The sequence below is a fragment of the Hyperolius riggenbachi genome, chromosome 10, assembly GCF_040937935.1.
Source record: "Hyperolius riggenbachi isolate aHypRig1 chromosome 10, aHypRig1.pri, whole genome shotgun sequence".
Lineage (NCBI taxonomy): Eukaryota > Metazoa > Chordata > Amphibia > Anura > Hyperoliidae > Hyperolius > Hyperolius riggenbachi.
Window position 1 is genome coordinate 234,915,775 of NC_090655.1, and position 26,810 is coordinate 234,942,584.

The window sequence follows — 26,810 nt, forward strand, 5'->3', positions numbered from 1 at the left end:
TTCAGACCACTGCAGCTTTCACGGTTTATTGCTCGGTCATACAACCTACCACTTAAATGAATTTTACCTCCTTTTTTGTCACTAATACAGCTTTCTTTTGGTGCTATTTGATTGCTGCTGCAATTTTTAGTTTTTATTATATTCATTAAAAAAGACATGAATTTTGTCCCAAAAAATTTTTTTTTAACTTTCTGTGATAAAATTTGTCAAATAAAGTAACATTTCTGTATACATTTTTGTCCAAATTTATTGTGCTACATGTCTTTGATAAAAAAAAAAAAACATTAAGTGTATATTTATTGGTTTGGGTAACAGTTATAACGTTTACAAACTATGGTGCAAAAAGTGAATTTTCCCATTTTGAAGCATCTCTGACTTTTGTGAGCACCTGTCATGTTTCATGAGGTACTACTAAAATTCCAGGATAGTATAAATACCCCCCAAATGACCCCATTTTGGAAAGAAGACATCCCAAAGTATTCACTGAGAGGCATGGTGAGTTCATAGAAGATTTTATTTTTTGGCACAAGTTAGCGGAAAATGACACTTTGTGACAAAAAACAAAAAAAGGTTTCCATTTCTTCTACTCCTCACGGTTTAGGGCCCCTAAAATGCCAGGGCAGTATAGGAACCCCACAGGTTTTAGAAAGAAGACACCCCAAGGTATTCCGTTAGTAGTATGGCGAGTTCATAGAAGATTTTATTTTTTGTCACAAGTTAGCGGAAATTAGTTTTTATTGTTTTTTTCACAAAGTGTAATTTTCCGCTAACTTGTGACAAAAAATAAAATCTTCTATGAACTCACCATACTCCTAACAGAATACCTTGGGGTGTCTTCTTTTTAAACCGGGGTCGTTTGTGGCGTTCCTATACTGCCCTGGCATTTTAGGGGCCCTAAACCGTGAGGAGTAGTCTTGAAACCAAATGTCTCAAAATGACCTGTGAAATCCTAAAGGTACTCATTGGACTTGGGGCCCCTTAGCGCAGTTAGGGTGCAAAAGTAGTGCCACACATGTGGTATCACCGTACTCAGAGGAAGTAGTATAATGTGTTTTGGGGTGTATTTTTACACATACCCATGCTGGGTGGGAGAAATATCTCTGTAAATGACAATTTTTTTAAAAAAAATTTACACACAATTGTCCATTTACAGAGAGATTTCTCCCACCCAGCATGGGTATGTGTAAAAATACACCCCAAAACACATTATACTACTTCTCCTGAGTACGGCGATACCACATGTGGCACTTTTTTGCACCCTAACTGCGCTAAGGGGCCCAAAGTCCAATGAGTACCTTTAGGATTTCACAGGTCATTTTGAGGCATTTAGTTTCTAGACTACTCCTCATGCTTTAGGGCCCCTAAAATGCCAGGACAGTATAGGAACCCCACAAGTGACCCCATTTTATAAAGAAGACACCCCAAGGTATTCAGTTAGTAGTATGGTGAGTTCATAGAAGATTTTATTTTTTTGTCACAAGTTAGCGGAAATTGATTTTGATTGTATTTTTCACAAAGTGTCGTTTTCCACTAACTTGTGACAAAAAAAATAAAATCTTCTATGAACTCACCATATTACTAACAGAATACCTTGGGGTGTCTTCTTTCTAAAATGGGGTCACTTGTAGGGTTCCTATACTGCCCTGGCATTTTAGGGGCCCTAAACCGTGAGGAGTAGTCTAGAAACCAAATGCCTCAAAATGACCTGTGAATAGGACTTTGGGCCCCTTAGCGCAGTTAGGCTGCAAAAAAGTGCCACACATGTGGTGCCGTCGTACTCAGGAGAAGTAGTAGAATGTGTTTTGGGGTGTATTTTTACACATACCCATGCTGGGTGATAGAAATCTCTCTGTAAATGGACAATTGTGTGTAAAAAAAATATATAAAAAAATAGTCATTTACAGAGATATTTCTCCCACCCAGCATGGGTATGTGTAAAAATACACTCCAAAACACATTATACTACTTCTCCTGAGTACGGCGATATCACATGTGTGACACTTTTTGCAGCCTAGGTGCGCTAACGGGCGCAACGTCCTATTCACAGGTCATTTTGAGGCATTTGGTTTCTAGACGACTACTCACGGTTTAGGGCCCCTAAAATGCCAGGGCAGTATAGGAACTCCACAAGTGACCCCATTTTATAAAGAAGACAACCCAAGGTATTCCGTTAGATGTATGGTGAGTTCATAGTAGATTATATTTTTTGTTACAAGTTAGTGGAAAATGACACTTTGTGAAAAAAACAATAAAAATCAATTCCCGCTAACTTTTGACAAAAAATAAAATCTTCTATGAACTTGTCATACACCTAACGGAATACCTTGGAGTGTCTTTCTAAAATGGGGTCACTTGTGGGGTTCCTATACTGCCCTGGCATTTTAGGGGCCCAAAACCGTGAGGAGTAGTCTGGAAACCAAATGCCTCAAAATGACTGTTCAGGGGTATAAGCATCTGCAAATTTTGATGACAGGTGGTCTATGAGGGAGAAAATTTTGTGGAACCGGTCATAAGCAGGGTGGCCTCTTAGATGACAGGTTGTATTGGCACTGAAGTGCAGGAAGTTCTCAAATCGTGACCTGGACATGGCAGCAAAGAACATGGGCATGTGATGTATTGGGTGCGTAGACCAATAAGACTGCAATACATTATTTTTTACTAGACCCATGTTAAGGAGAAGGCCCCCAAAAATGTTACGTTCGGAACCTTGGAGTGGCTTCCACCGAAAAGGCTGGGCATAGTAGCTTCTTGGATTGGCGGTTGCCTTTTGTGTGGCATAACGGTTGGTCTCAGCCACAATTAAATCGTACCAGCAGTGATCAGAAAAAAAAAATTCTGTCACTGCGGTGGGGTGGGTGTGGGTTTGGCCGGGTGATCAGAAGCCCGCAGGGGGCAGATTAGGACCTGATCTGATGGGTAGCTGTGACAGGGGTGACGGGGTGATTGATGGGTGATCAGTAGGTGATTACAGGGGAGGATATTTGCAAGCAATGCACTGGCGAGTTGATCAGAGGGGGTCGGGCGGCTATCTGAGGGTGTGGATGGGTGTTTAGGTGCCTGCACGGGGCAGTTTACGGTCTGATCTGATGGGTAGCAGTGACAGGGGGTGACGGGGTGATTGATAGGTGATCAGGGTGTGATTAGAGGGGAGAATAGATGCAAGTAATGCACTGGCGAGGTGATCAGGGCTGGGATCTGAGGGCGTTCTGAGGGTGTGGGCTAGAGATTGGGTGCCCAAGGGTCAGATTAGGGTGTGATCTGATGGGTAGCAGTGACAGGGGGTGATTGATGGGTGATCATTGAGTGATTAGAGGGGAGAACAGATGTAAATATTGCACTGGGGAGGTAAGGGGTGGTCTGAGGGCAATCTGAGGGTGCGGGCGGGTGTTTAGGTGCCCGCAGGGGGCAGTTTAGGGTCTGATCTGATGGGTAGCAGTGACAGGTGATGACAGGGGGTGACGGGGTGATTGATAGGTGATCAGGGTGTGATTAGAGTGGAGAATAGATGCAAGCAATGCACTGGCGAGGTGATTAGGGCTGGGGTCTGAGGGCGTTCTGAGGGTGTGGGCGGGTGATTGGGTGCCCAAGGGGCAGATAGGGGTCTGATCTGATGGGTAGCAGTGACAGGTGGTGACAAGGGGGTGATTGATGGGTGATCAGTGGGTGATTAGATGGGAGAACAGATGTAAACAATGCAATTTGGAGGTGATCTGAGGGTGGGTCTGCGGGCAATCTGATGGTGTGGGTGGATGATCATATGCCCGTAAGATTCAGGTTAGGGTCTGATCTGATGGGTGGCAGTGACAGGTGGTGACAGGGTGATTGATGGGTGATTGACAGGTGATCAGCGTGTGATTACAGGGGAGAATAGATGTGTACAGTACACAGGGGGGAGGGGGTCTGGGGAGGTTCTGAGGGGTGGGGGGTGACCAGGGGCCCCCAGGGGGCAGTTTAGGATCTAATTAAAAAAAATAGCGTTGACAGATAGTGACAGGGAGTGATTGATGGGTGATTAGGGGAGTGATTGGGTGCAAACAGGGGTCTGAGGGGTGGGCAGGGGGGGGGGTCTGATGGGTGCTGTGGGCAATCAGGGGGCGGGGGGGCAGATCAGTGTGTTTGGGTGCAGACTAGGGTGGCTGCAGCCTGCCCTGGTGGTCCCTCGATCACTGGGACCACCAGGGCAGGATGCAGCCTGTATAATACGCTTTGTATACATTACAAAGCGTATTATACGCTTTACATGCGGCGATCGAGGGGTTAATAACCCGCCGGCGCTTCCGAACGGCCGGCGGGTTACTGCTCCAGGTGGGCGGGGCCTATTCCCGGCAGCTGATCGCCGCATAATCATGCCACACCGCAGGTCAGCCGATCGGCTGACAGCGGTCCTTTAGGCCCAGCTTTTGTGTCAGCCGATCGGCTGTCAGCAGTCCTTAAGTGGTTAAAACGCAATTGTGCTGACTCATCCCTAGTGAGTAGTTCTCACTCTGCAGCTCCTCATATTTATGCTGCTTACAAATCAACTCTTAGTGGCCAGCACTGAAGATCAGCAAATTCTTTCCATTATGAGACTCTGCTTTAGTTGCAGTGCTAACCACAAAGGGTTTTGCTAGTTATCTTTTTCTGTTGTGCTCTTTCCAAGTTCCTCCCTGACTTCAGCACATTGGTGATGATAGGGGGAGTCCAGGCAGCTTTCTCTCCAATAATATTACAGTGTCATGTCATATATTTGGTATATTTGGTATAATGGTAATAAGGGTAGGAAGGTAAGAAGGAGGGTAATTAGATGTGTTATTATATCTGGGCATGGTCTTAAAAGTTGACGTGAACAAAATTAATTTCCATTATAATAAACCCATGTTTTCCTCCCATTGCATCTTCACTATTATGGGATCCCTATGACATGTTCTCTTTCTATGTGCCTCTTTTTTTAGTTGCCCTCATTATAATTTCTTCTAGAGCAGGGGTCCCTAACCATTTTTGGCCAGAGGATCGCTTTTCAGTGTGAGTATTGGTATGGGGGGTGGGGGGGGGGGGGGGGTCTGGTGGTTTTGACAGTGGTGTTTGTGTCCGGGTGAAGGTTTTTTTCTAGGGGGTATGCTGGTGTGTGTCGAGGGTGAAAATGTTGGGGGTTAGGAAGGGGGGCAATGGATAGTGTGCATGCATGGAAAAACATCGGGCTCCTCATTCTCACACAAGCACATTCTCAGTGGGCTAGATTCTCTGCCAAAACCACACCCAGTTCCCAACACAACGTGCTCTGTATTTCCATACATGAAGTTAGGATTTACATAAACTGTCCTCTGTGTAACAAGCAGGTAACAGGCTCTGTAAACGGGTATAATTGCATCTGTGCATGACATTCCTGCTGCCTGTCACCTGGCTGCCTCAGGTTCTTCAGCAGAAGCGGTCAAGAGGAACTTAACTGCAATGGAGCGGATCTTGCAGGTGCTACAACTCTGACCCTGAGAACTGGATCAGACCAACACAAAACTACATATTTCTTCCATCATGTCTTCCTTTTATTATACTCTAGGCTAGATTGTTTATTTATAACTGTTTGAGATTTCGGAATGATTCTTTTAGTCTGACCGGATTGTTTACCATTTTCCCCCTTGTAAAACGTTGCGGTTTCGGCAGCGTCTAGTGAGCTCTCTCTGGCCCTTGAAAATCCGGGGGAGAGGATGTAAATCCCGCGCCGGGCCGTACCCATATCCGCAGCATGTCTCCAAGGTGAACAGCCTCTGACATGTTAGAACAATGTAGGTAAGGGAAGTCGGCAAGTCAGATCCGTAACTTCGGGATAAGGATTGGCTCTAAGGGCTGGGTCGGTCGGTCGGTCGGGCTGGGGTGCGAAGCTGGGCTGGGGGTGCACCGTGGCTGGACGAGGCGCTGCACCCCATCCTGTGTCACCCTCCCCACCGCCCTGGGGGCGGGCGGAGCTGGTCTGGGTGCGGTCAGCGGCAGCCACTCTGCACGCACACAGGTCCTTCCAGTGGATCGCCCCAGCTGCTGGGGCGATCTCTCCCCGCCCCCTCCCACACGCGGGTCCTCCCCCCTCCCTGGGGGTTCCCTGTTAGCACCGCTGGGGCATCGGGGGATGGCACCTCGGACGGCACCTAGCAGCTGACTTAGAACTGGTGCGGACCAGGGGAATCCGACTATTTAATTAAATCAAAGCATTGCGCAGGCCCGAGGCGGGTGTTAACGCGATGTGATTTCTGCCCAGTGCTCTGAATGTTAAAGTGAAGAAATTCAATGAAGCGCGGGTAAATGGCGGGAGTAACTATGACTCTCTTAAGGTAGCCAAATACCTCGTCATCTAATTAGTGACACACATGAATGGATGAACGAGATTCCCACTGTCCCTACCTACTATCTAGCGAAACCACAGCCAAGGGAACGGGCTTGGCGGAATCAGCAAGGAAAGAAGACCCTGTTGAGAAGCCCTTCCTTTTTAGCACAAGACACGATTGTCCCGGCCACCCTCCCCCTTTTTGCTAGTGTGCAGGAGGTGAGGTGCAAGGTCTATGTGTAACTGTGTAAGCAAAGGGCGAGTTGAATGATGGCACCGGTGGGACTGGCGTACCGGCTTTAGAAGCATTTAGTGTACCCACCAAGCTAGAAAAACTGCAGCTGGAGGCTGGTATATTGGCTTGTTGTGTTTTTATACAATAATACAATACAATAACATTTCTATAGCGCTTTTCTCCCATAGGACTCAAAGCGCTTAGGCTCTCTCAGATTCAGTAATTAGTAGGATGAAGTATTCACACAACAAAAGTTATATTTCTGCAAATGCCAGACTGAACAGGTGGGTTTTCAGTCTGGATTTAAACACATCCAGGGATGGGGCTGTCCTGATCTGTTGAGGTAAGGAGTTCCAAAACGTAGGGGCAGCATGACAGAAGGCTCTGGGACCAAAAGTTTCTAAGTGGACTCTGGGTATGACTAGATTATTAGAACCTGTGGATCTGAGAATGCGGGGATTGCTTCGCAGCTGTAACATATCTTTCATGTATCCAGGGCCTAGATTATTCAGGGATTTAAATGTCAATAGGCCGATCTTGAATAGGACCCTCCATTCTATAGGTAGCCAGTGAAGGGAATGCAGGACTGGCGTTATGTGGCAGTGACGGGGTTGGTTGGTTAGCAGTCTGGCAGCAGTATTCTGTATCAGCTGTAGCCGGTACAAGGCCTTTTTTGGAAGGCCAGTGTAGAGAGCATTGCAGTAGTCCAGTCGGGATGTGATGAAGGCGTGGACTAAGGTTGGCAGATCTTCTGGGGGTATGAGGTGCTTGATTTTTGCAATGTTCTTCAGGTGAAAATAGGATGATTTCACCACAGCAGAGATTTGAGTTCTGAAGTTTAAATCCCCATCAATTAGAACTCCCAGGCTACGCACATGATCAGAGCTGCGTAGATCCGTGCCTCCTATTCCCAGTGGTGAAGACTGCAAGTTAAGTTGTTTTGTTATCATGCTCTGCCCTCCAATCAGAAGGACTTCAGTTTTGTCTGAATTTAGTTTCAGCCAGTTGTCATTCATCCATTGCTGTAGTTCACGTAAGCAGGCGTTTATAGTTAGAGTTGGGTCTGTCACACCAGGCTTGAAGGAAAGATATAGTTGGGTGTCGTCTGCATAGCAGTGGTATGTCAGGCCATGTTTTTGGATTAGTTTTCCCAACGGTAGCATGTAAATCGTGAAAAGCAGGGGAGAGAGGATTGAGCCCTGGGGCACCCCATACTTAAGTGTTACAGGGGTGGACAGGAAGGGCCCCATAGACACTTTGTGGGTTCTGCCACTCAAGAAGGATTGGAACCACTGAAGTACTATGCCATCAATGCCGCAGTATTCCTGTAGCCTGTTTATCAAGATGTCATGGTCAACTGTGTCAAAGGCTGCAGAAAGGTCTAGCAGTATGAGGATCGAGCACTCTCCTCTGTCTCTTGCCATGAGCAGGTGGTTGCATATTTGGATGAGGGCAGTTTCAGTGCTGTGGTGTTTCCTGAAGCCAGACTGGAATGGGTCATAACTGTTATTTTGTAGGATTCTGGCTTCTAGCTGGAGGTATACAGCTTTTTCAATTAGCTTTCCCAGAAAGGGGAGGTTAGAGACAGGTCTGTAGCTGTTTTTGGCAGTATCCGAGACATTGTCATGTACTTGAATTATGTCATTTGCACCAATCATCATGTTTAAACGAAGAAAAAATATTCATTCTGTGTGATCATATTTTTGTGTGTTTTTGATTTGATGTATTAACTGTAATAAAGCCGTGGCCTTTTGAATTCCAAAAGATTGTTGCAGTTGGTTCTTTGGTGCAAAAGGTCATGTAATGGAAAGTGCCCAGGTCATGCACTTGTCCCACAGGCAGTGCCAGCAGAACCTGTGTCCCCTCAGAACAATCATGGATCTCTCAAGAAGCCACCACAGCCTACATTCAGTGCCATGCCACAGTGACTAAGAATCAAAAAGGGGATCCGCACACAGACTTCTTAAGGAACAATTACGTTTATTGTCCCAATGCACACATATACAATTATAATTCGTCCAATCCGACGATCGTTTCGGGGCCAGATAGGTCCTCTTTGTCAAAGCACAAACAGACAAAGCATATGTGCTTTATCTGCTTTATCTGTTTGTGCCTTGACAAAGGGGACCTATCTGGCCCCGAAACGATCATTGGATTGGATGAATCATAATCGTTTATGTGAGCATTGGGACAATAAACTTAATTGTTCCTTAAAGGGGAACTGAAGAGAGAGGTATATGGAGGCTGTCATGTTTATTTCCTTTTAATCAATACCAGTTCCCTGGCAGCCCTGCTGGTCTATTTCTCTGCAGTAGTATCTGATTAAAACCAGAAACAAGCATGCAGCTAGTCTTGTCAGATCAGACTTATAAGTCTGAACCACTGAAACACCTGATCTGCTGCATGCTTGTTCAGGGGCTATGGCTAATAGCATTAGAGGCAAAGGATCAGCAGGGCTGCCAGGCAACTGGTATTGTCTAAAAGGAAATAAACATGACAGCCTCCATATACCTCTCTCTTCAGTTCCCCTTTAAGAATAGAGTTGGGCCGAACCTCCGATTTTAGGTTCGCGAACCGGGTTCGCGAACTTCCGCGGAAGGTTCGGTTCGCGTTAAAGTTTGCGAACCGCAATAGACTTCAATGGGGATGCGAACTTTGAAAAAAAAAAATAATTATGCTGGCCACAAAAGTGATGGAAAAGATGTTTCAAGGGGTCTAACACCTGGAGGGGGGCATGGCGGAGTGGGATACACGCCAAAAGTCCCCGGGAAAAATCTGGATTTGACGAAAAGCAGCGTTTTAAGGACAGAAATCACATTGAATGCTAAATGACAGGCCTAAAGTGCTTTAAAACATCTTGCATGTGTATACATCAATCAGGTAGTGTAATTAAGGTACTGCTTCACACTGACACACCAAACTCCACTGAACAGAACAGGTATGCAGTGGCGGGTTCACTAAACAGGTATACAGTGGCGGGTCCACTGAACAGAACAGGTATGCAGTGGCGGGTTCACTGAACAGGTATGCAGTGGTGGGTTCACAGAACAGGTATGCAGTGGCAGCAGGATCACTGAACAGGTATGCAGTGGTGGGTGGGTTCACAGAACAGGTATGCAGTGGTGGGTTCACAGAACAGGTATGCAGTGGCAGGATCACTGAACAGGTATGCAGTGGTGGTGGGTGGGTTCACAGAACAAGTATGCAGTGGCAGGATCACTGAACAGGTATGCAGTGGTGGGTGGGTTCACAGAACAGGTATGCAGTGGTGGGTTCACAGAACAGGTATGCAGTGGCAGGATCACTGAACAGGTATGCAGTGGTGGTGGGTGGGTTCACAGAACAAGTATGCAGTGGCAGGATCACTGAACAGGTATGCAGTGGTGGGTGGGTTCACAGAACAGGTATGCAGTGGCAGCAGGATCACTGAACAGGTATGCAGTGGTGGGTGGGTTCACAGAACAGGTATGCAGTGGTGGGTTCACAGAACAGGTATGCAGTGGCAGGATCACTGAACAGGTATGCAGTGGTGGTGGGTGGGTTCACAGAACAGGTATGCAGTGGCAGGATCACTGAACAGGTATGCAGTGGCAGGATCACAGTACAGGTATGCAGTGGGCTGAGGGCTCACTGAACAGAACAGGTATGCAGCCAGGAAGAAGTTAAGCCTAACTAATCTTTCCCTATATGAGAGACTGCAGCAGCTCGCCCTACTCTCACTAATGCAGGCACACGAGTGGCCGTAATGGCCGCCGCTGCCTGCCTTATATAAGGGGGGTGGGGCTCCAGGGGCTAGTGTAGCCTAATTGGCTACACTGGGCCTGCTGACTGTGATGTAGAGGGTCAAAGTTGACCCTCAGGTGCATTATGGGGCGAACCGAACTTCTTCCGCAAAACGTTCGCGTGCGGTACCCGCACGCGAACCACCTAAGTTCGCGCGAACCACGTTCGCCGGCGAACCGTTCGGCCCAACTCTACTTAAGAAGTCTGTGTGCGGATCCCATTTTTGATTCTTGCATTTGGATTGCTACGGGATACCCAGCACCAGCATTAGGGCCCTTTTACACTTAATCAGTTGGTACGCGTTAGTACGCGTTTTTTTCCATAGTAGTGCATTGTGACAAAGATTTCAGTTAAAACGCGTTAAGCGTGAAAGGTGCCATAGGAAAACATGGGACTTACTTTGAAAATCAGTTTCCTTTCCGTTTTAACTGAGAGCAACTGATTAAGTGTAAAAGGGCCCTTACTTTTCAGATTGTAAGCTCGCGCAAGGGCAGGGCTCTTACCCTTTTGTGTCATGGAAATGGAATGTTATTATTTTAATTGCTTGCACTCTGTTAGACATTTATACATTTTAGACATCATGTTAAATTTGCTATTGTAATCAGCAGTTCTGTATTTTGTATCAGTGTTCATATTTGATGTATATCATTGTCTGTATCATTATGTACCCCTTGTTTGTTTTCTTACACCTCCCCTCTGCCTAACTCTAACCTCCCTTCTCCTCTGCCTAACACTAACTTCTCCTCTCCTTTGCATAACACTAACCTTCCCTCTCCTCAACACTAACGGTTCCACCAGATCACTGGGGGTTTAATGAATTTCAGGTATGTCACTGAGAGGTCTATTATAATGCCAGTGTACAGTACTTTTGTGTTGTGCGTGTCAAGAATTGTAAATGTGCTTCTTCTTTATTCAAGATGTGAGAGCAGCAGAGGGATTCCCACTGTCACTTTATCATTTGGAAAGTGAATTCTTCTTCTTGTTGTGTGACATAAAAGAGTCCCGTGACAGTAAAGAAAGAAGAAGGGAGGGACATACAAACAGGAAAGGATGTGATGCACAGACAGGAAGTGGGAGGTGAAATAGAAGGAAGCAGAGAGGAGACATTGCCGAGACTGGCAGCAGAAGAGAGACACTGTGAGTCTATAAATATGGGGGGAAGAAAGAGACTCTTAGAACTCCAAACTGTCCCTTTTTTTGGAGGGACAGCCCCTCTAGAGCACAAATCCCTCTGTCTGCTTCTATTCTTTATTGCCCCCCCCCCCCCCCCCCATTTCAGGATCCATGTACAGATCTGTGTAATGTACTGTATATACACTATTGTGTTTATTTGTTATTATATTGTATATAGCGTTGACATCTTCTACAGTGCTTTACATAGTTAGTACATAGTCATGTCACTAACTGTCCCTCAGCAAAGTATTGTACTGTGTAAGCCATCATAACTTCCTGCTTTAACTGTCCCCCAGAGGAGCTTGAATCTAATACTAAGCTACCTAATAATCATCAAGTGTCCCTGCGTCCTGTCCGTGTGTCAGTGCTTTTGCGCTACTGTGGATGTCAAGCACTGACAGCCGCTAGGACAGGGTGGAGCGGGCGGGCGAGAGAGCGTGTGACCAGCAAGTGTGCGCGCCTGCGCCGGGCGCGGCAGGAGGGAGTGCGTGTGACTGGCAGGTGCACGCGGCGTGCGGTAATGACAGACCTAGAGCCCGTTTTCAAAACGGGCTTAGGTCACTAGTTATTAATATTTATATATAGCGCCAACATCTTCTGCACACTATAGAGCATATATTGTCTTGTCATTTACATATATTGTCTTGTCATTTAACTGTTCCTCAGAGCGGCTCACAATCTAATCCCTAGCAAAATCATAAGTCTATGTACGCATCATGTAGTGGATGTATCATAGTCTAGGGCCAATGTTTAGGGGTAAGACAATTAACTTATTGTTATCTGTATGTTTTTGGGTTGTGGGAGGAAACCAGAGTGCCCGGGGGAAAACCACAGACACAACAATAGTTAAATGTCCATCATAGTCTAGGGAAGCCAATTAACTTATCTGTATGTTTTTTTTGTACAAAAATGTATTTATGTCACTCTAAAACTTGGGCTAATTTTCTAAACCAATGCATTGCTTTTTTCCAAATGTTAATATAGAGGAAAGTATTGATAAATAGTGGTAGTAGAAAGAAACAGTGTGGCTTAAATCACAAAATTACATATTTTGCTTATTATTCTTTGTGTAGTGACCAGGGCTGTGGAGTCGGAGTCGTGGAGTCGGGCAATTTTGGGTGCCTGGAGTCGGAGTCGGGAAAAAATGCACCGACTCCGACTCCTAATGAATTTGTAACTGTAATTAAAATAGAAAATATGACAAAATGTTCTATTTCTCAGATAATAGTCATTAAAAATAATGTATATATACAGTATATATACAGTAATAGCTGTGCTTAGTCCACAAAAATGAAATAAACCAATCAAAATTAGTTACTTGTGCTGCTTCAATAAAGCAGTCCCCGTATTTTTAAGGTCAGATATACATATCTGATTGTGACTGTATATATGATGTGTACACAGGAATCTCTTATATATACTAAATAACATCTATGCTGTAAGTATAAAGCCTGATGTCTAGCCGTGTCACTAATAGAGATGGTCAATGAGATGGAAATAATTCTGCATTGATGCTGATTTATGCAAATGTATGCACTCCCTTTGCTGATGAAATCAAATAATTTGATATGTTGTTAAAATTTGGTTTGGTGACTACAAATTAAAGGGTAACTGAGACTAATGAAAAGTAAAGTTTTATACATACCTGGGGCTTCCTCCAGCCCCCTTCAGGCTAATCAGTCCCTCGCTGTCCTCCACCACCCGGATCTTCTGCTATGAGTCCTGGTAATTCAGCCAGTCAGCGCTGTCCGGCCGCATGCCGCTCCCACAGCCAGGAACATTCTGCACCTGCGCAATAGTGCTGCACGGGTGTAGTATGCTCCTGGCGGCGGAGTGTGTGCATGCGCACTACGCCCGACTGGCTCAAGTACCTGGACTCATAGCAGAAGATCCAGGTGGTGGAGGAGGACAACGAGGGACTGATTATCCTGAAGGCGGCTGGAGGAAGCCCCAGGTATGTATAAAAGTTTAATTTCATCTGTCTCCGGTTTACTTTGTTACACAGTAGTACTATACTCTACATATGCACTCCCCACAGAGCTGCAGGGAATCCACTGAGAATGCTGTGCACATTGAACACAGAGGTGTTGTCTGTTTACAATCTCCTCATTCCCCTGCAGAGTACCTGCACATCACTCTTACATGTTCCCACACTTACATTGCCTAGGGCCTGATAGATGTTCTTTGTTCCGGTTTGTACCTTTTACAAGTACTCTTACCAAGGACTAGTTTTAGTCTAAAGGGAATAAATATAGTAGTCTACATATCCTTCTCACTTCAGTTGTCTTGTAAAATTCCTAAGCGTTGGCAGTTAAGAGACGAATTTCATGTTACATACTTTTAATCAACAAAATTGTAATATGCAAATTAGAGGAGTCGGAGTCGAGGAGTCGGAGTCGGTGGAATCCTAAACTGAGGAGTCGGAGTCGGAGTCGGTGGATTTTTGGACCGACTCCACAGCCCTGGTAGTGACTGTTATCATTATTCGTTATTTATATAGCGCCAACATTTTTCTTAGTGCTGTACAAAGCACAAAAAACATACAATAACGGGGAGCATAGATACATGAGCAGTTCAACATACCGTACAATTAAGACATCCAGTGACACAAGTACTGATACATACAACTGATGTGTAGTTTGGAAAACCTCACCAATACTGATGGGGTGGGGCTTTTTGTAAATCAGGTACATAGAATATTGTTTTTATTGAATAATATTTAGATACAAAGCTATCACGATGATGATATCCGGGTGAAAGACACCGCCACTGGCTGCTGTGGGAGATTTCTCTGTAACAAAGCTGAATCTTGTGTTGTGTTTCTCTCGGGTTCTGTAGTCAGATATAAGGGGAATCTTACCTCTATGACTATAGATAATCACATTGACATGCTAAGAATTCTGCCTTCCATTAAAATTATTTGAAGCTTTAATTAGGCCAATCATACTCACTTCCTGCTGATTGGCCCCATTCCAGACTGCATACAATTTGCATTGTTTGAATCTCATTGTCAGTCTCTATTTATGACCTTTAGAAATCTAGTCCGGAGTTTTGCCCTCCAAATAATTCTCAGCCTATTCTCCATTCACAAAGCAGAGCATACTCTACAGATCACATGACCACATCACTGGGGATGGAGGAGGACTGGAGTCACATGACTGAGAGGATATTCAACCTCACTCTGGAGATCATCTGCTTGCTGACCAGAGAGGTGAGGAGGATTCTGGAAGTCACATGACATAACTCTTATTTCTATTTATAAAACACACACCTGACGGGGGAGGATGTGGAGGCTTCTGGGAGTTCACATGATGTCATTCTTATTCCTATTTATAAAACACACACCTAAACAGAGAGGTGAGGAGGATTCTGGGAGGTCACATGACATCACTTATATTTCCATCTATAAACACACAACTGACCGGAGATGTGAGAGATTTTGGGAGGTCACATGATGTTACTCTTATTTCTATTTACACAGCACACACCTGACCAAAGAGACAATGAGGATTCTGGGAGGTCACATGATGTCACTCCCATTTCTATTTATAAAGCACACACCTGACCAGAGAGGTGAAGGAAGAGAGGTGAAGGAGATGTATTATTATTATTAATGATTTATATTCCATCATGATCTTGCATGGTGTTGTACAATGGAGGAAACAAATAAGAGAGCGTAATATACAGACATCAAAACACATGACAATACAGTCATTGGTACATAATATAGAAATGATAGACAATGTAAGTTACAGCAGCAAATGTATGGTGATTAACAGAATATACAGCATTTTACAAGACACACAAGGGAGAGAGCCCTGCCCTTGGGAGCTTACAAGCTAAAGAAATAGGGAAGAAACAAGAGATGGGGAGATACGAAAGGTTTACTACCAGGGTTGATTGTCTGTAAGCTTTTTTTTCTTTTCTTTTTTTTTTTGGGGGGGGGGGGGGGGGGGGGGGGGGGGGGGAGGTCTGAGAGGTGACATCACTCTTGTCTGTATTTATTATTGTTATTATGATTATTGATTTATAAAGCATATAAGACCACTCTTGTCTCAATTTACAAAACATACACCTGACCAGAAAGGTGAGGAGGATTCTGGGAGGTCACATGACATCACTGTTGCCCTTATTGATGGATCACTCTTATCTTTGTTAATAAAACACACACCTGACTGGAGAAGTGATGAGGATTTTGGGAGATCATGTGAAATCACTCTTATCTTTGTTAATAAATCATACACTTGACCAGAGTGGTAAGGATTATGGGAGGAAAGATGACATCATAAACACACACTTAACTGAACAGGTGAGGGGGATCCTGGCAATGTTACATGACATTCTTCTTGTGCTCTCCATACAGAATTATCATCCGGTAAAGTCTGGTGGTCATGTGACTATCACAGTGCCCCCACCTCATCCCTTTATATCCAAGAGATACGCTCAACAGAAGATTCTGGAAGTCACCAGGAAATTGATGGAGCTGCTGACAGGAGAGGTGAGCATTGCTGGGAATTATGGGAAATTGTCCAGTAGCAGGAAGGGGATTGTCCTGTGGTCAGGGTTTGGTGGTTTCCTGTAAGGTGATGGGGCGTGTCTGTTCCTCCATGAAGAGATGATGAAGGTGGTAGAAGCTATGTGTAGGTAATGAGGCTGTAGGTGATAATTTGAAGCCTTCAGAAAAAGCTTTCACTGAGATTCTGGCTACACTAGCAAAACAATGTTTCCCACCCAATAGTGATTCCAACACATGGGGTTTACATATGTATGCAGGCAAACTTTGAAAGATCTAGAGAATTGATACACAGTGTGTGAATCTATTTAAGTGTTTTATACTTACTTTATGATCATGACTTATTTTGTATGTATCCCTCTTCCCTGCATTGTGTCTCATGGTGCCCTATTCCCTGCATTGCAGGAGGAGGAGGGGGAGTGTCTGGATGGTCATAAGGATCAGGAGGAGAGTCTTGTGATGGAAGATCACAGTATCCCACCCCATCATCAGGTAGAAGATTGATGGATAAGCAATGTTATATATGGTATGATTTATATACATGTGTGTAAGGTTCTGTTGTTTCCATACCACCAGCGGTTGGTGTAGGCTGTCAAAAGGAGCAGAGTATAAGTGTCCACCCCAGGTGGGACGATAGACTGCTACCACTTGTTGGTAATGACGTTCGATATCGGGACTAACGCAACTAACACTGCCCACAATTGTCCTCCCTCATGGTGCCCATGCAGTGTAAAATCTTACCTGTGTAAACAAAGAGAAAGTAGAGTTCCAGCACTCAGCTGAGATTGCAACAGGAGGCCGGGCTGGGCTGTGCTGTATTGTAAGCTGTAAGGATGTGGGTCCCTCTAAACTGCGTGCTCCGGCAGAGGTCAAGTAGCAAATTTTGTGTGTATGGAGAGAGAAGGCGAGGCCAGCACTGCAGTTAGGGTTCTTTATTGTTGCAAGGAAAGACACTTACAGTTATGTTGCAGCCAGGTGTCAAAGCAGGTTAAGTGGGCGCCAGGTCTGTGTCCCCCTGCGGACGTCCGTTTCGCGCTAACAGTGCTTGTTCACCGCAATGGGGAAGAAGCTCTTCCCCATTGCGGTGAACACGCGCTGTTAGTGCGAAATGGACGTCCGCAGGGGGACACAGACCTGGTGCCCACTTAACCTGCTTTGACACCTGGCTAAAATCTTACCTGTCCTGCTGCCGCAACTCCCAGCCTCCATTACCCCCATGTGGCTCCAGTGAGTGTGACATCACCAAGTGGTGCATGCCCCACCTGGTAAACGCAGTGGTGGTGGTTGAGGGAGGCCAAGAGTCACAGCAGTGGGACAGGTGAGACTTTACTCTGCATGTGTACAGAGGTGGGTGTTGCAGAGGGGACACTTTTAACATTTGGGGGACAGACAGGGGGCAGAAGCGTCATCACTAGCCCGATTCCTGGTAGATGTCATGCTGAAATCTATCGGCAATTGCTCGATGGTGTATGGGCAGGCACAGATCTCTCTTTTGGTCGATCTGTCCATACATCACTAGATGTGTGGACACCTTTATTTAAGGTCACGGACTGAACTCCCAACACGACAACAGGTGGAGAAGAGCAGGAAAGTGCAGACGTGGTCTAATACGCAGACTGAGGTCAGGGCTGGCGAATAACAGACTCAGATGAGGTCACAGGCTGAGGTCAGCAATGGTGGATAACAGACTTGAGGTCGCTATTAACGGTACAATTTTCATACACGATTGACTGTCTGATCTGATAATAGCGGTCAGAAGACAAATCAGCTGGACCGATCGACCATTGGCAGGGGAAATAATTAACATTATTATCCTTTTATTGTTGTTCGATAACATCTAGCACTTCTCATTTCAATCAGTCTAAACTCTATGATTGGACATTTGGTGATCTATGAGAATTGAAAAGTTAGTGGGCACCGGTATATGAGCTCAGGGCTGTCATATAATGGACTTGGTTGGTCACATGTTGCAGTGACAGCAGGAACAGAAGAGCTGGATAGGCCAGACAAGCCAGGCCATAGAACAGGAGTGGCAGATTGAGATTGGTCAGGAGGGCCAGGGTCACATCAGGACGCTGATAACAGAACTGTCATTGCTAAGGTCTAGTGAACCAAAACTGACAAAATAATCCCGCTACGAGTGAGACATTTACAAGAACTGGGTGACCTTTTTGCTAGCAAACTTTTGTGCATTGCCTGTGTAACAGTGTACACCAAGGTGTATTTATGCATGCATGGAACCTGCACAGCAGCATGCACCAAACCAAGGGCATGAGCCCATAGACAGTAGTGCAGGGACAGACCATGTGCATACCCAAGTGAGAGTGGCAGTTTGGCTACTGTGTTACTGTTGTTATGTATTTCCTTATTTTTTCAGGGGGTATGCATGACTGATATAATCCTTACTGTTAACGAAGAAATAAAAGATGAAGAGGAGGAAGTAGATGAAGAGAAAAGTCAGTATATGGAAGGAACGAAGGATCTTTACAAGGACACCATGATGGAGAATCAGCTGTCCCTCACATCACCGGGTAAGAGGAGACTTTAATTGCTTGTAAAAAAGAGCAATATGGAGGGTCCACTTACATCCCCTATCATATAATAATCACATAGATACAATGTATTCAGTCACTGTGTGTGTTTTCTACAGATGGATCCAGTAACAGAAACCCACCAGAGAGATGTACAGATCCTCTTTATTCCCAAGATTCTCTACAGGAAGATTCCACATTTGCAGATCAAAATCAGGATCTAGAGGTCAGAAGGGTTCCTAAAATTAAGACAATCATGTTCTTCTGTGTAAACTCTGTTTATAAGTCATCAACTGTTTATATCATTTTATTGTTATCATTGTATGGGCTTAGAGTAAAGAATGGGCTGACAAACCGCAGAAGTTTAAAGAAGAGACAACTGTGAGGAGTGATCTGCTGTCTACAGAGGAGGGTGACATGATGGAGGCATTTATAGAGGAAGAAGAGAAGAAATATTCTGCAGATAGCAGCACAGGTAATTAACCTCCCTGGCGGTAAGCCCGATTTGCATAATTTTTTTTTGGCACACGCAGCTAGCACTTTGCTAGCTGTGTGTACTTTACGATCGCCGCCGTTCCGCACCGATTCGCCGCTAAACCCATACCCCCCCCCCCCCCCAGACCCCTTGCGCAGCCTGGCCTATCAGAGCCAGGCAGTGCTAAGGGGTGGATCGGGACTCCCCCGTGAGCCATTACGTCGATGACGTCATCCCAATCGTCGCCATGGCGATGGGGTAAGCCAAACAGGAAATCCCGTTCTGAACAGGATTTCCTGTTTGCTCTGATCGCCAGAGGCGATCGGAAGGGGAGGGGGGATGCCGCTGCACAGAAAAAAAAAAGTGCTGCGCTGCCCCCTGGTGGTTTTAATAGTCCGCTAGGGAGGTTAAGAAAGATGGCTGTATCTCTGTTTATCATTACTTAGATATTTAGTGGTGTTTTTATGCAGCACTATTAAACTGAGCTAGACTGGAACCAACAAGTAAGGAAGGACAAAGCACACTAAGGGGTTGATTCACTATAACAAACAGCGTGCCTTATCCAAGTTAACATGCCTTGTCAGAGTTAACGTGCCTTGTCAGAGTTAATGTGCCTTGTCAGAGTTAATGTGCCTTATCAGAGTTGATGTGCCTTATCAGAGTTAACCTCCTGAGCGGTATGGACGAGCTCAGCTCGTCCATCACCGCCGGAGGCTGCCGCTCAGGCCCTGCTGGGCCGATTTTCTTCAAATAAAGTGCAGCACACGCAGCCGGCACTTTGCCAGCCGCGTGTGCTGCCTGATCGCCGCCGCTCTGCGGCGATCCGCCGCGAGCAGCGGTGAAAGAGGGTCCCCCCAGCCGCCTGAGCCCAGCGTAGCCGGAACAAAAAGTTCCGGCCAGCGCTAAGGGCTGGATCGGAGGCGGCTGACGTCAGGACGTCGGCTGACGTCCATGACGTCACTCCGCTCGTCGCTATGGCGACGATCTAAGCAAAACAAGGAAGGCCGCTCATTGCGGCCTTCCTTGTTTATTCTGGGCGCCGGAGGCGATCGGAAGAACGCCTCCGGAGCGCCCTCTAGTGGGCTTTCATGCAGCCAACTTTCAGTTGGCTGCATGAAATAGTTTTTTTTTTATTAAAAAAAAACCCTCCCGCAGCCTCCCTGGCGATCTCAATAGAACGCCGGGGAGGTTAATGTGCCTTATCAGAGTTAATGTGCCTTAGCAGCGTTAACTTGCCTTAGCAGAGTCAGTATGCATTATCAGAGTAGTATAGCGAGCGCTATGAACTTGTGCCAGCTAATTGGCAATGATGAGAGCTCCACTCCTCCTGCCCTGAGCCTCGGCTGGTCCAATCACTTTAAAGAACATTATCCCCGCACTTTGATTGGCCCAATAGGCTGCCTGTCACTTGACAGGAAACTTGACAGGCAGCCTATTGGGCCAATCAAAGAGCAGGGATAATGTCCTTTAGAATGGACACACAGGGGCTCAGGGCAGAACGAGTGGAGCTCTTGTTATTGGCAATTAGCAGGCATAAGTTCGTAGTGCTCGCTTTGCTACTCTGATAAGGCATGCTAGCTCGGATAAGGCATGTTAACTCTGAAAAGGCATGCTATTTGTTATAGTGAATAAACCCCTGTAGGAGAGGTCCATCTTCATTCCTCAGTATAACATCATAGTACCAGCAAATGAGGAGGAGATAATGTACACCATATGAAAGGCCTATCTCCATTCCTCAGTATAACATCATAGCACCAACAAATGAGGAGGAGATACTGTACACCATATGAAAGGTCCATCTCCATTCCTCAGTATATCATCGTAGCGCCAGCAAATGAGGAGGAGATACTGTACACCATATGAAAGGCCCATCTCCATTCCTCAGTATAACATCATAGTACCACAAAATGAGGAGGAGATACTGTACACCATATGAAAAGGGCCATCTCCATTCCTCAGTATAACATCATAGCACCAACAAATGAGGAGGAGATACTGTACACCATATGAAAGGCCCATCTCCATTCCTCAGTATAACATCATAGTACCAACAAATGAGGAGGAGATACTGTACACCATATGACAGTCCCATCTCCATTCCTCAGTATAACATCTTAGTACCAACAAATGAGGAGGAGATACTGTACACCATATGACAGGCCCATCTCCATTCCTCAGTATAACATCATAATACCAACAAATGAGTAGGAGATACTGTACACCATATGAAAGGCCCATCTCCACTCCTCAGTATAACATCATAGCACCAACAAATGAGGAGGAGATACTGTACACCACATGAGAGGTCCCTCTCCATTCCTCAGTAGAACATTATAGTCATTAGTTGTATTTTGCATTTGAACTGATTTTTTTTCTCCTCTTTAAAGGAAAACTGTAAGTGAGAAGAATATGTCATATTTATTTCCTTCTAAACAATACTAATTGCCTGGCAGCCCTGCTGGTCTATTTGGCTGCAGTAGTGTCTGAATAACACCAGAAACAAGCATACAGCTAAACTAGTCATATCTGGAAATAATGTCAGAAACACCTGATCTGCTGCATGCTTGTTTAAGGTCTATGGTTAAAAATTTTAGAGGCAGAAGATTACCGGGTTAGCCAGGCAACTAGTATTGCTTAAAAGGAAAAAAAATATGGCAGCCTCCATATCCCTATCGCTACAGTTGCCCTTCAAGATATGATTGAACCCTCAGCAGAGCTGCTTTCTGTCACTGATTACTGCCACCAACATATATTTTTCTGTTTAGAAATGTAAAAAGTTGAAATATTTTGAATTGAATATTTTTTTTTCCCTGGCAGATGGACGGTATGTCAAGAACACGTCAGAGGAATATCTTATGTCACATCCAGAAGATACTTCAGAACATAATGGTGTCACATGTACTGGAAACGCCCATCAGAAATGTTATAGTTCGGTTAGAGGAACATCTCCCTCATTTAATTGTTCAGAGTGTGGGAAATCTTATACTTGTAAAGCAGACCTTGTTAGGCACCAGATAATTCACACTAGTGAGAGACCTGTTAGCTGTTCAGAGCATGAGAAATCATCTTACACAGCCGCAGGATTTGTGCCCTATCGGAAAAGTCACCCAGGTGAGCGCACTTATTCCTGCTCAGTATGTGGGAAATGTTTCAGTCGGAAAGGAAACCTTCTGTATCACCAGAGAAGTCACACAGGTGAACGCCCGTTTTCCTGCTCAGAGTGTGGGAAATGTTTTACTCAGAAATCTTCCCTTCTTACACACCAGAAAATTCACTCAGGCGAGCGGCCATTTTCCTGTTCAGAGTGTGGGAAGTGTTTCAGTCGGAAACCTAGCCTCTTTTCGCACCAGAAAATTCACAAAGGTGAGCGGCCTTTTTCCTGTTCAGAGTGTGGGAAATGTTTCATTTGGAAAGGAGACCTCTACAAACACCAGAGAATTCACACAGGTGAGCGTCCTTTTCCATGTTTGGAGTGTGGGAAATGTTTTAGTTGGAAAGGAGACCTCCAAAAACACCAGATAATTCACACAAATGAGCGCCCCTTTCCCTGTTTGCAGTGTGGGAAATGCTTCACTAGGAAAGGAGACCTCCAAAAACACCAGAAAATTCACACAAGTGAGCGGCCTTTTTCCTGTTCAGAGTGTGGGAAATGTTTTAGTGAGAAATCTAGCCTCTCTTCACACCAGAAAGTTCACACAGGTGAGCGCCCTTTTTCCTGTTTGGAGTGTGGGAAATGTTTCACTCGGAAAGGAGACCTCCAAAGCCACCAGAGAACTCACACGCATGAGCGGCCCTTTTCCTGTTCAGAGTGTGGGAAATGTTTCAGTCAGAAAACTGGCCTTTTTTCACACCAGAAAATTCACACAGGTGAGCGTCCTTTTTCCTGTTCAGAGTGTGGGAAATGTTTCAGTCTGAAATCAAGCCTCTGTTCACACCAGAAAATTCACACAGGAGAGCGTCCTTTTTCCTGTTCAGAGTGTGGGAAATGTTTCAGTTGGAAAGGAGACCTCCAAAAACACCAGAGAATTCACACAGATGTTCAGCCCTTTTCCTGTTCAGAGTGTGGGAAATGTTTCAGTCAGAAATCTAGCCTCTTTTCACACCAGAAAGTTCACACAGGTGAGCGCCCTTTTTCCTGTTCAGACTGTGGGAAATGTTTTAGTCAGAAAGGGAATTTCCTTACACACCAGAAAATTCACACAGGTGAGCGCCCTTTTTCCTGTTCAGACTGTGGGAAATGTTTTAGTCAGAAAGGGAATTTCCTTACTCACCAGAAAATCCACACAGGTGAGCGCCCTTTTTCCTGCTCAGAGTGTGGGAAATGTTTCACTCACAAAATGAGCCTCCATAGACATCAGAAAGTTCACACAAGCGAATAATTTCATTCCTAATCATACTGTGGGAATTCTTATAAAAATAAAATGCCAATTGTTATACTGCAAGGAAGACACACAGGCTAGCATGCTTTTCCATGTTCATAGTGTGGGAAAAGGATCAGTATAAAACAAAGCCTCTAGATAACAGAACTTTTACACAGGTAACCAATCTTTTTCTTGCTCAGAGTGTGGGAAACAGTTTATTCATAAAGCAGCACTCCATAGGCATCAGTGATCTTACACAGGTGACCGTCACTTTCCCTGTTCAGAGTGTGGGAAAGTTTTCTCAGATAAAGCCTTTCAGACTGTACACCAGAAAAGGTGCAGCAACTGATTTTGATGACGAACGTGTTGTGGAGTTTCAAACAATGATTTTCCACTCTGGACACTCAATCCTAATGGGGAATTTGCACATCCCTACTGAGACTCACATCTGAGCTGCTCCCGGTAACCTGTCACTCCTCCCTCTCTTATCCACAGGCAGTGATCTTTTGCTGGGACTGATGGTCACACACTGGACTTGCTTCTTATGGTCTCCTGTTCCCTATTACATGTCATTTATGTGGCCACCAGGACCAGTGCAGAGATAAGATGAGGCAGCCTCACTTTTTCCCTGTGTTGCTGATAATCGTACTAGAAAAGTATAGCAAAGAATTGAGAAGGTGAGGAGCGGCACACTTTGCCGTATCAATCTGAGTGCATAACTACGGATGCAAAGCAACACAGCACTGTCTGCACTGTTCTGAAGAAGGGGACCCTGCGTGGCCCGAAACAATTGCCAACTTATGGTGTTTGACATATGATGGAAGAATAAATTATGCTTTGCTCTTTGAGAAGCTGGTGTGCTAACCAATCCTTTTGACCACTTTAGAGAAGTATAGCAGAGGTGAGTGTGGGCGCCTCTAGGGCAAGTTTCAAATTTAGAAAAAAAGAGTTGATGAACTCAAATTAAAGCCCCAGTTCCCCCTCCTGGAATTGTCATTGTTAGTAAAGGTGAGTGTTGGAGGGGGCTGTGCCATTTCTTAGACTATACATAAGTTACCTGTCTAGCCACTGCACTTCATGCTGCTTTCCATCTGCTAAACACTTCTGCTTTTACAGTGGAAGTTCTGGCTATGTTGCCAAAAGTGTCTGGAGGATGGAGTGGTGTGTTTACTTAACCTCCCTGACGGGGCCGCAGGAAGGTTTTTCTTTTGCATTTTTTTTTCTATCATGTAGCTAGCCTAGCACTAGCTACATGATGCCCCCCTCCCTGCGGCATCCCTCCCACCCCTCCGATCGCCGCCGGCACGCTTGCGCATAAGGAAATCCCGTTATGAACGGGATTTCCTTTAGGGCTTCCCCCGTCACCATGGCGACGATCGTGATGACGTCACTGACGTCGTAACGTCAGAGAGAGTCCCGATCCACCCCTCAATGCTGCCTATCACTGATTGGCCAGGCTGCGGATTGGGTTTCGTAGGGGCTCTAACGTGGCGGGTAGCGGCGAATCGGCGGCGAGCGGCAGGGATCGCGGTATACACGCAGCTAGCAAAGGGCTAGCTGTGTGTAATAAAAAAAATATACGCAGATCGGCCCAGCAAGGCCTGAGAAATACTCCTGTGCAGCATAGCCTACCGCCAGAAAGGTTAAAGTGAACCTGAAGTGAAAATAAACTTAAGAGATATTTTTAAGGTTGCATCAGACTGTCACAGCTGCAGTTTAGATTCCACAATCTGCCTTTTAAGCCAAAAAAGAAACAGAAGTAATGACCCTTTGAACTTCCTTCTCCCTGACAGATAACAGCCTTTTAGCTTCTATTTACTTTTCAGGAAACCAGACTGAATTTGACAAGCAGTTCAACTAGTTTTTTTGTATAGATAACAACTGAAGTTTTTCAACTCTTGCTGTACTGACAAACAAAAGGGGACTTCAGACAATTTCTTAGTAAGGCTAGTAATATATATATATATATATATATATATATATATATATATATATATATATATATATATATATATATATATATATATATACAGTGGGTTGCAAAAGTATTCGGGCATCCTGAAGTTTTCCACATTTTGTCATATTACTGCCACAAACATGCATCAATTTTATTGGAATTCCACGTGAAAGACCAATACAAAGTGGTGTACATGTGAGAAGTGGATCGAAAATCATACATCATTCCAAACATTTTTTACAAATAAATAACTGCAAAGTGGGGTGTGCGTAATTATTCGGCCCCCTGAGTCAATACTTTGTAGAACCACCTTTTGCTGCAATTACAGCTGCCAGTCTTTTAGGGTATGTCTCTACCAGCTTTGCACATCTAGAGACTGAAAACCTTGCCCATTCTTCTTTGCAAAACAGCTCCAGCTCAGTCAGATTAGATGGACAGCGTTTGTGAACAGCAGTTTTCAGATATTGCCACAGATTCTCGATTGGATTTAGATCTGGACTTTGACTGGGCCATTCTAACACATAGATATGTTTTGTTTTAAACCATTCCATTGTTGCCCTGGCTTTATGTTTAGGGTCATTGTCCTGCTGGAAGGTGAACCTCCGCCCCAGTCTCAAGTCTTTTGCAGTCTCCAAGATGTTTTCTACCAAGTTTGCCCTGTATTTGTTCCATCCATCTTTCCATCAACTCTGACCAGCTTCCCTGTCCCTGCTGAAGAGATGCACCCCCCGAGCATGATGATGCCACCACCATATTTGACAGTGGGGATGGTGTGTTCAGAGTGATGTACAGTGTTAGTTCTCCGCCACACATAGCGTTTTGCATTTTGGCCAAAAAGTTCAATTTTGGTCTCATCTGACCAGAGCACCTTCTTCCACGTGTTTGCTGTGTCCCCCACATGGCTTGTGGTAAACTGCAAACGGGACTTCTTATGCTTTCTGTTAACAATGCCTTTCTTCTTGCCACTCTTCCATAAAGGCCAACTTTGTACAGTGCATGACTAATAGTTGTCCTATGGACAGAGTCTCCCACCTGAGCTGTAGATCTCTGCAGCTTGTCTAGAGTCACCATGGGCCTCTTGACCTCATTTCTGATCAGCGCTCTCCTTGTTCGGCCTGTGAGTTTAGGTGGATGGCCTTGTCTTGGTAGGTTTACAGTTGTGCCATACTCTTTCCATTTCTGAATGATCGCTTGAACAGTCCTCCATGGGATGTTCAAGGCTTTGGAAATCTTTTTGTAGCTTAAGCCTGCTTTAAATTTCTCAATAACTTGATCCCTGACCTGTCTTGTGTGTTCTTTGGACTTCACTGTGTTGTTGCTCCCAATATTCTCTTAGACAACCTCTGAGGCCCTCACAGAGCAGCTGTATTTGTACTGACATTAGATTACACACAAGTGCACTCTATTTAGTCATTAGCACTCATCAGGCAATGTCTATAGGCAACTGACTGCACTCAGATCAAAGGGGGCCGTATAATTATGCACACACC

General features: G+C 45.1%; 1 protein-coding gene across 1 annotated transcript; it reads left to right on the forward strand.

Moving 5' to 3' along the window:
* The first annotated feature begins 11,392 nt into the window (after window positions 1-11,392).
* Window positions 11,393-24,214, forward strand: LOC137534847 (zinc finger protein 271-like). The gene is made up of 8 exons (XM_068256518.1): window positions 11,393-11,447; window positions 14,580-14,694; window positions 15,847-15,981; window positions 16,402-16,488; window positions 18,374-18,527; window positions 18,647-18,753; window positions 18,861-19,002; window positions 21,820-24,214. The coding sequence occupies exons 2-8, from the start codon at window positions 14,599-14,601 to the stop codon at window positions 23,379-23,381; spliced, it is 2,283 nt and encodes a 760-aa protein (XP_068112619.1). The 5' UTR covers window positions 11,393-11,447; window positions 14,580-14,598; the 3' UTR covers window positions 23,382-24,214.
* Window positions 24,215-26,810: the final 2,596 nt, after the last annotated feature.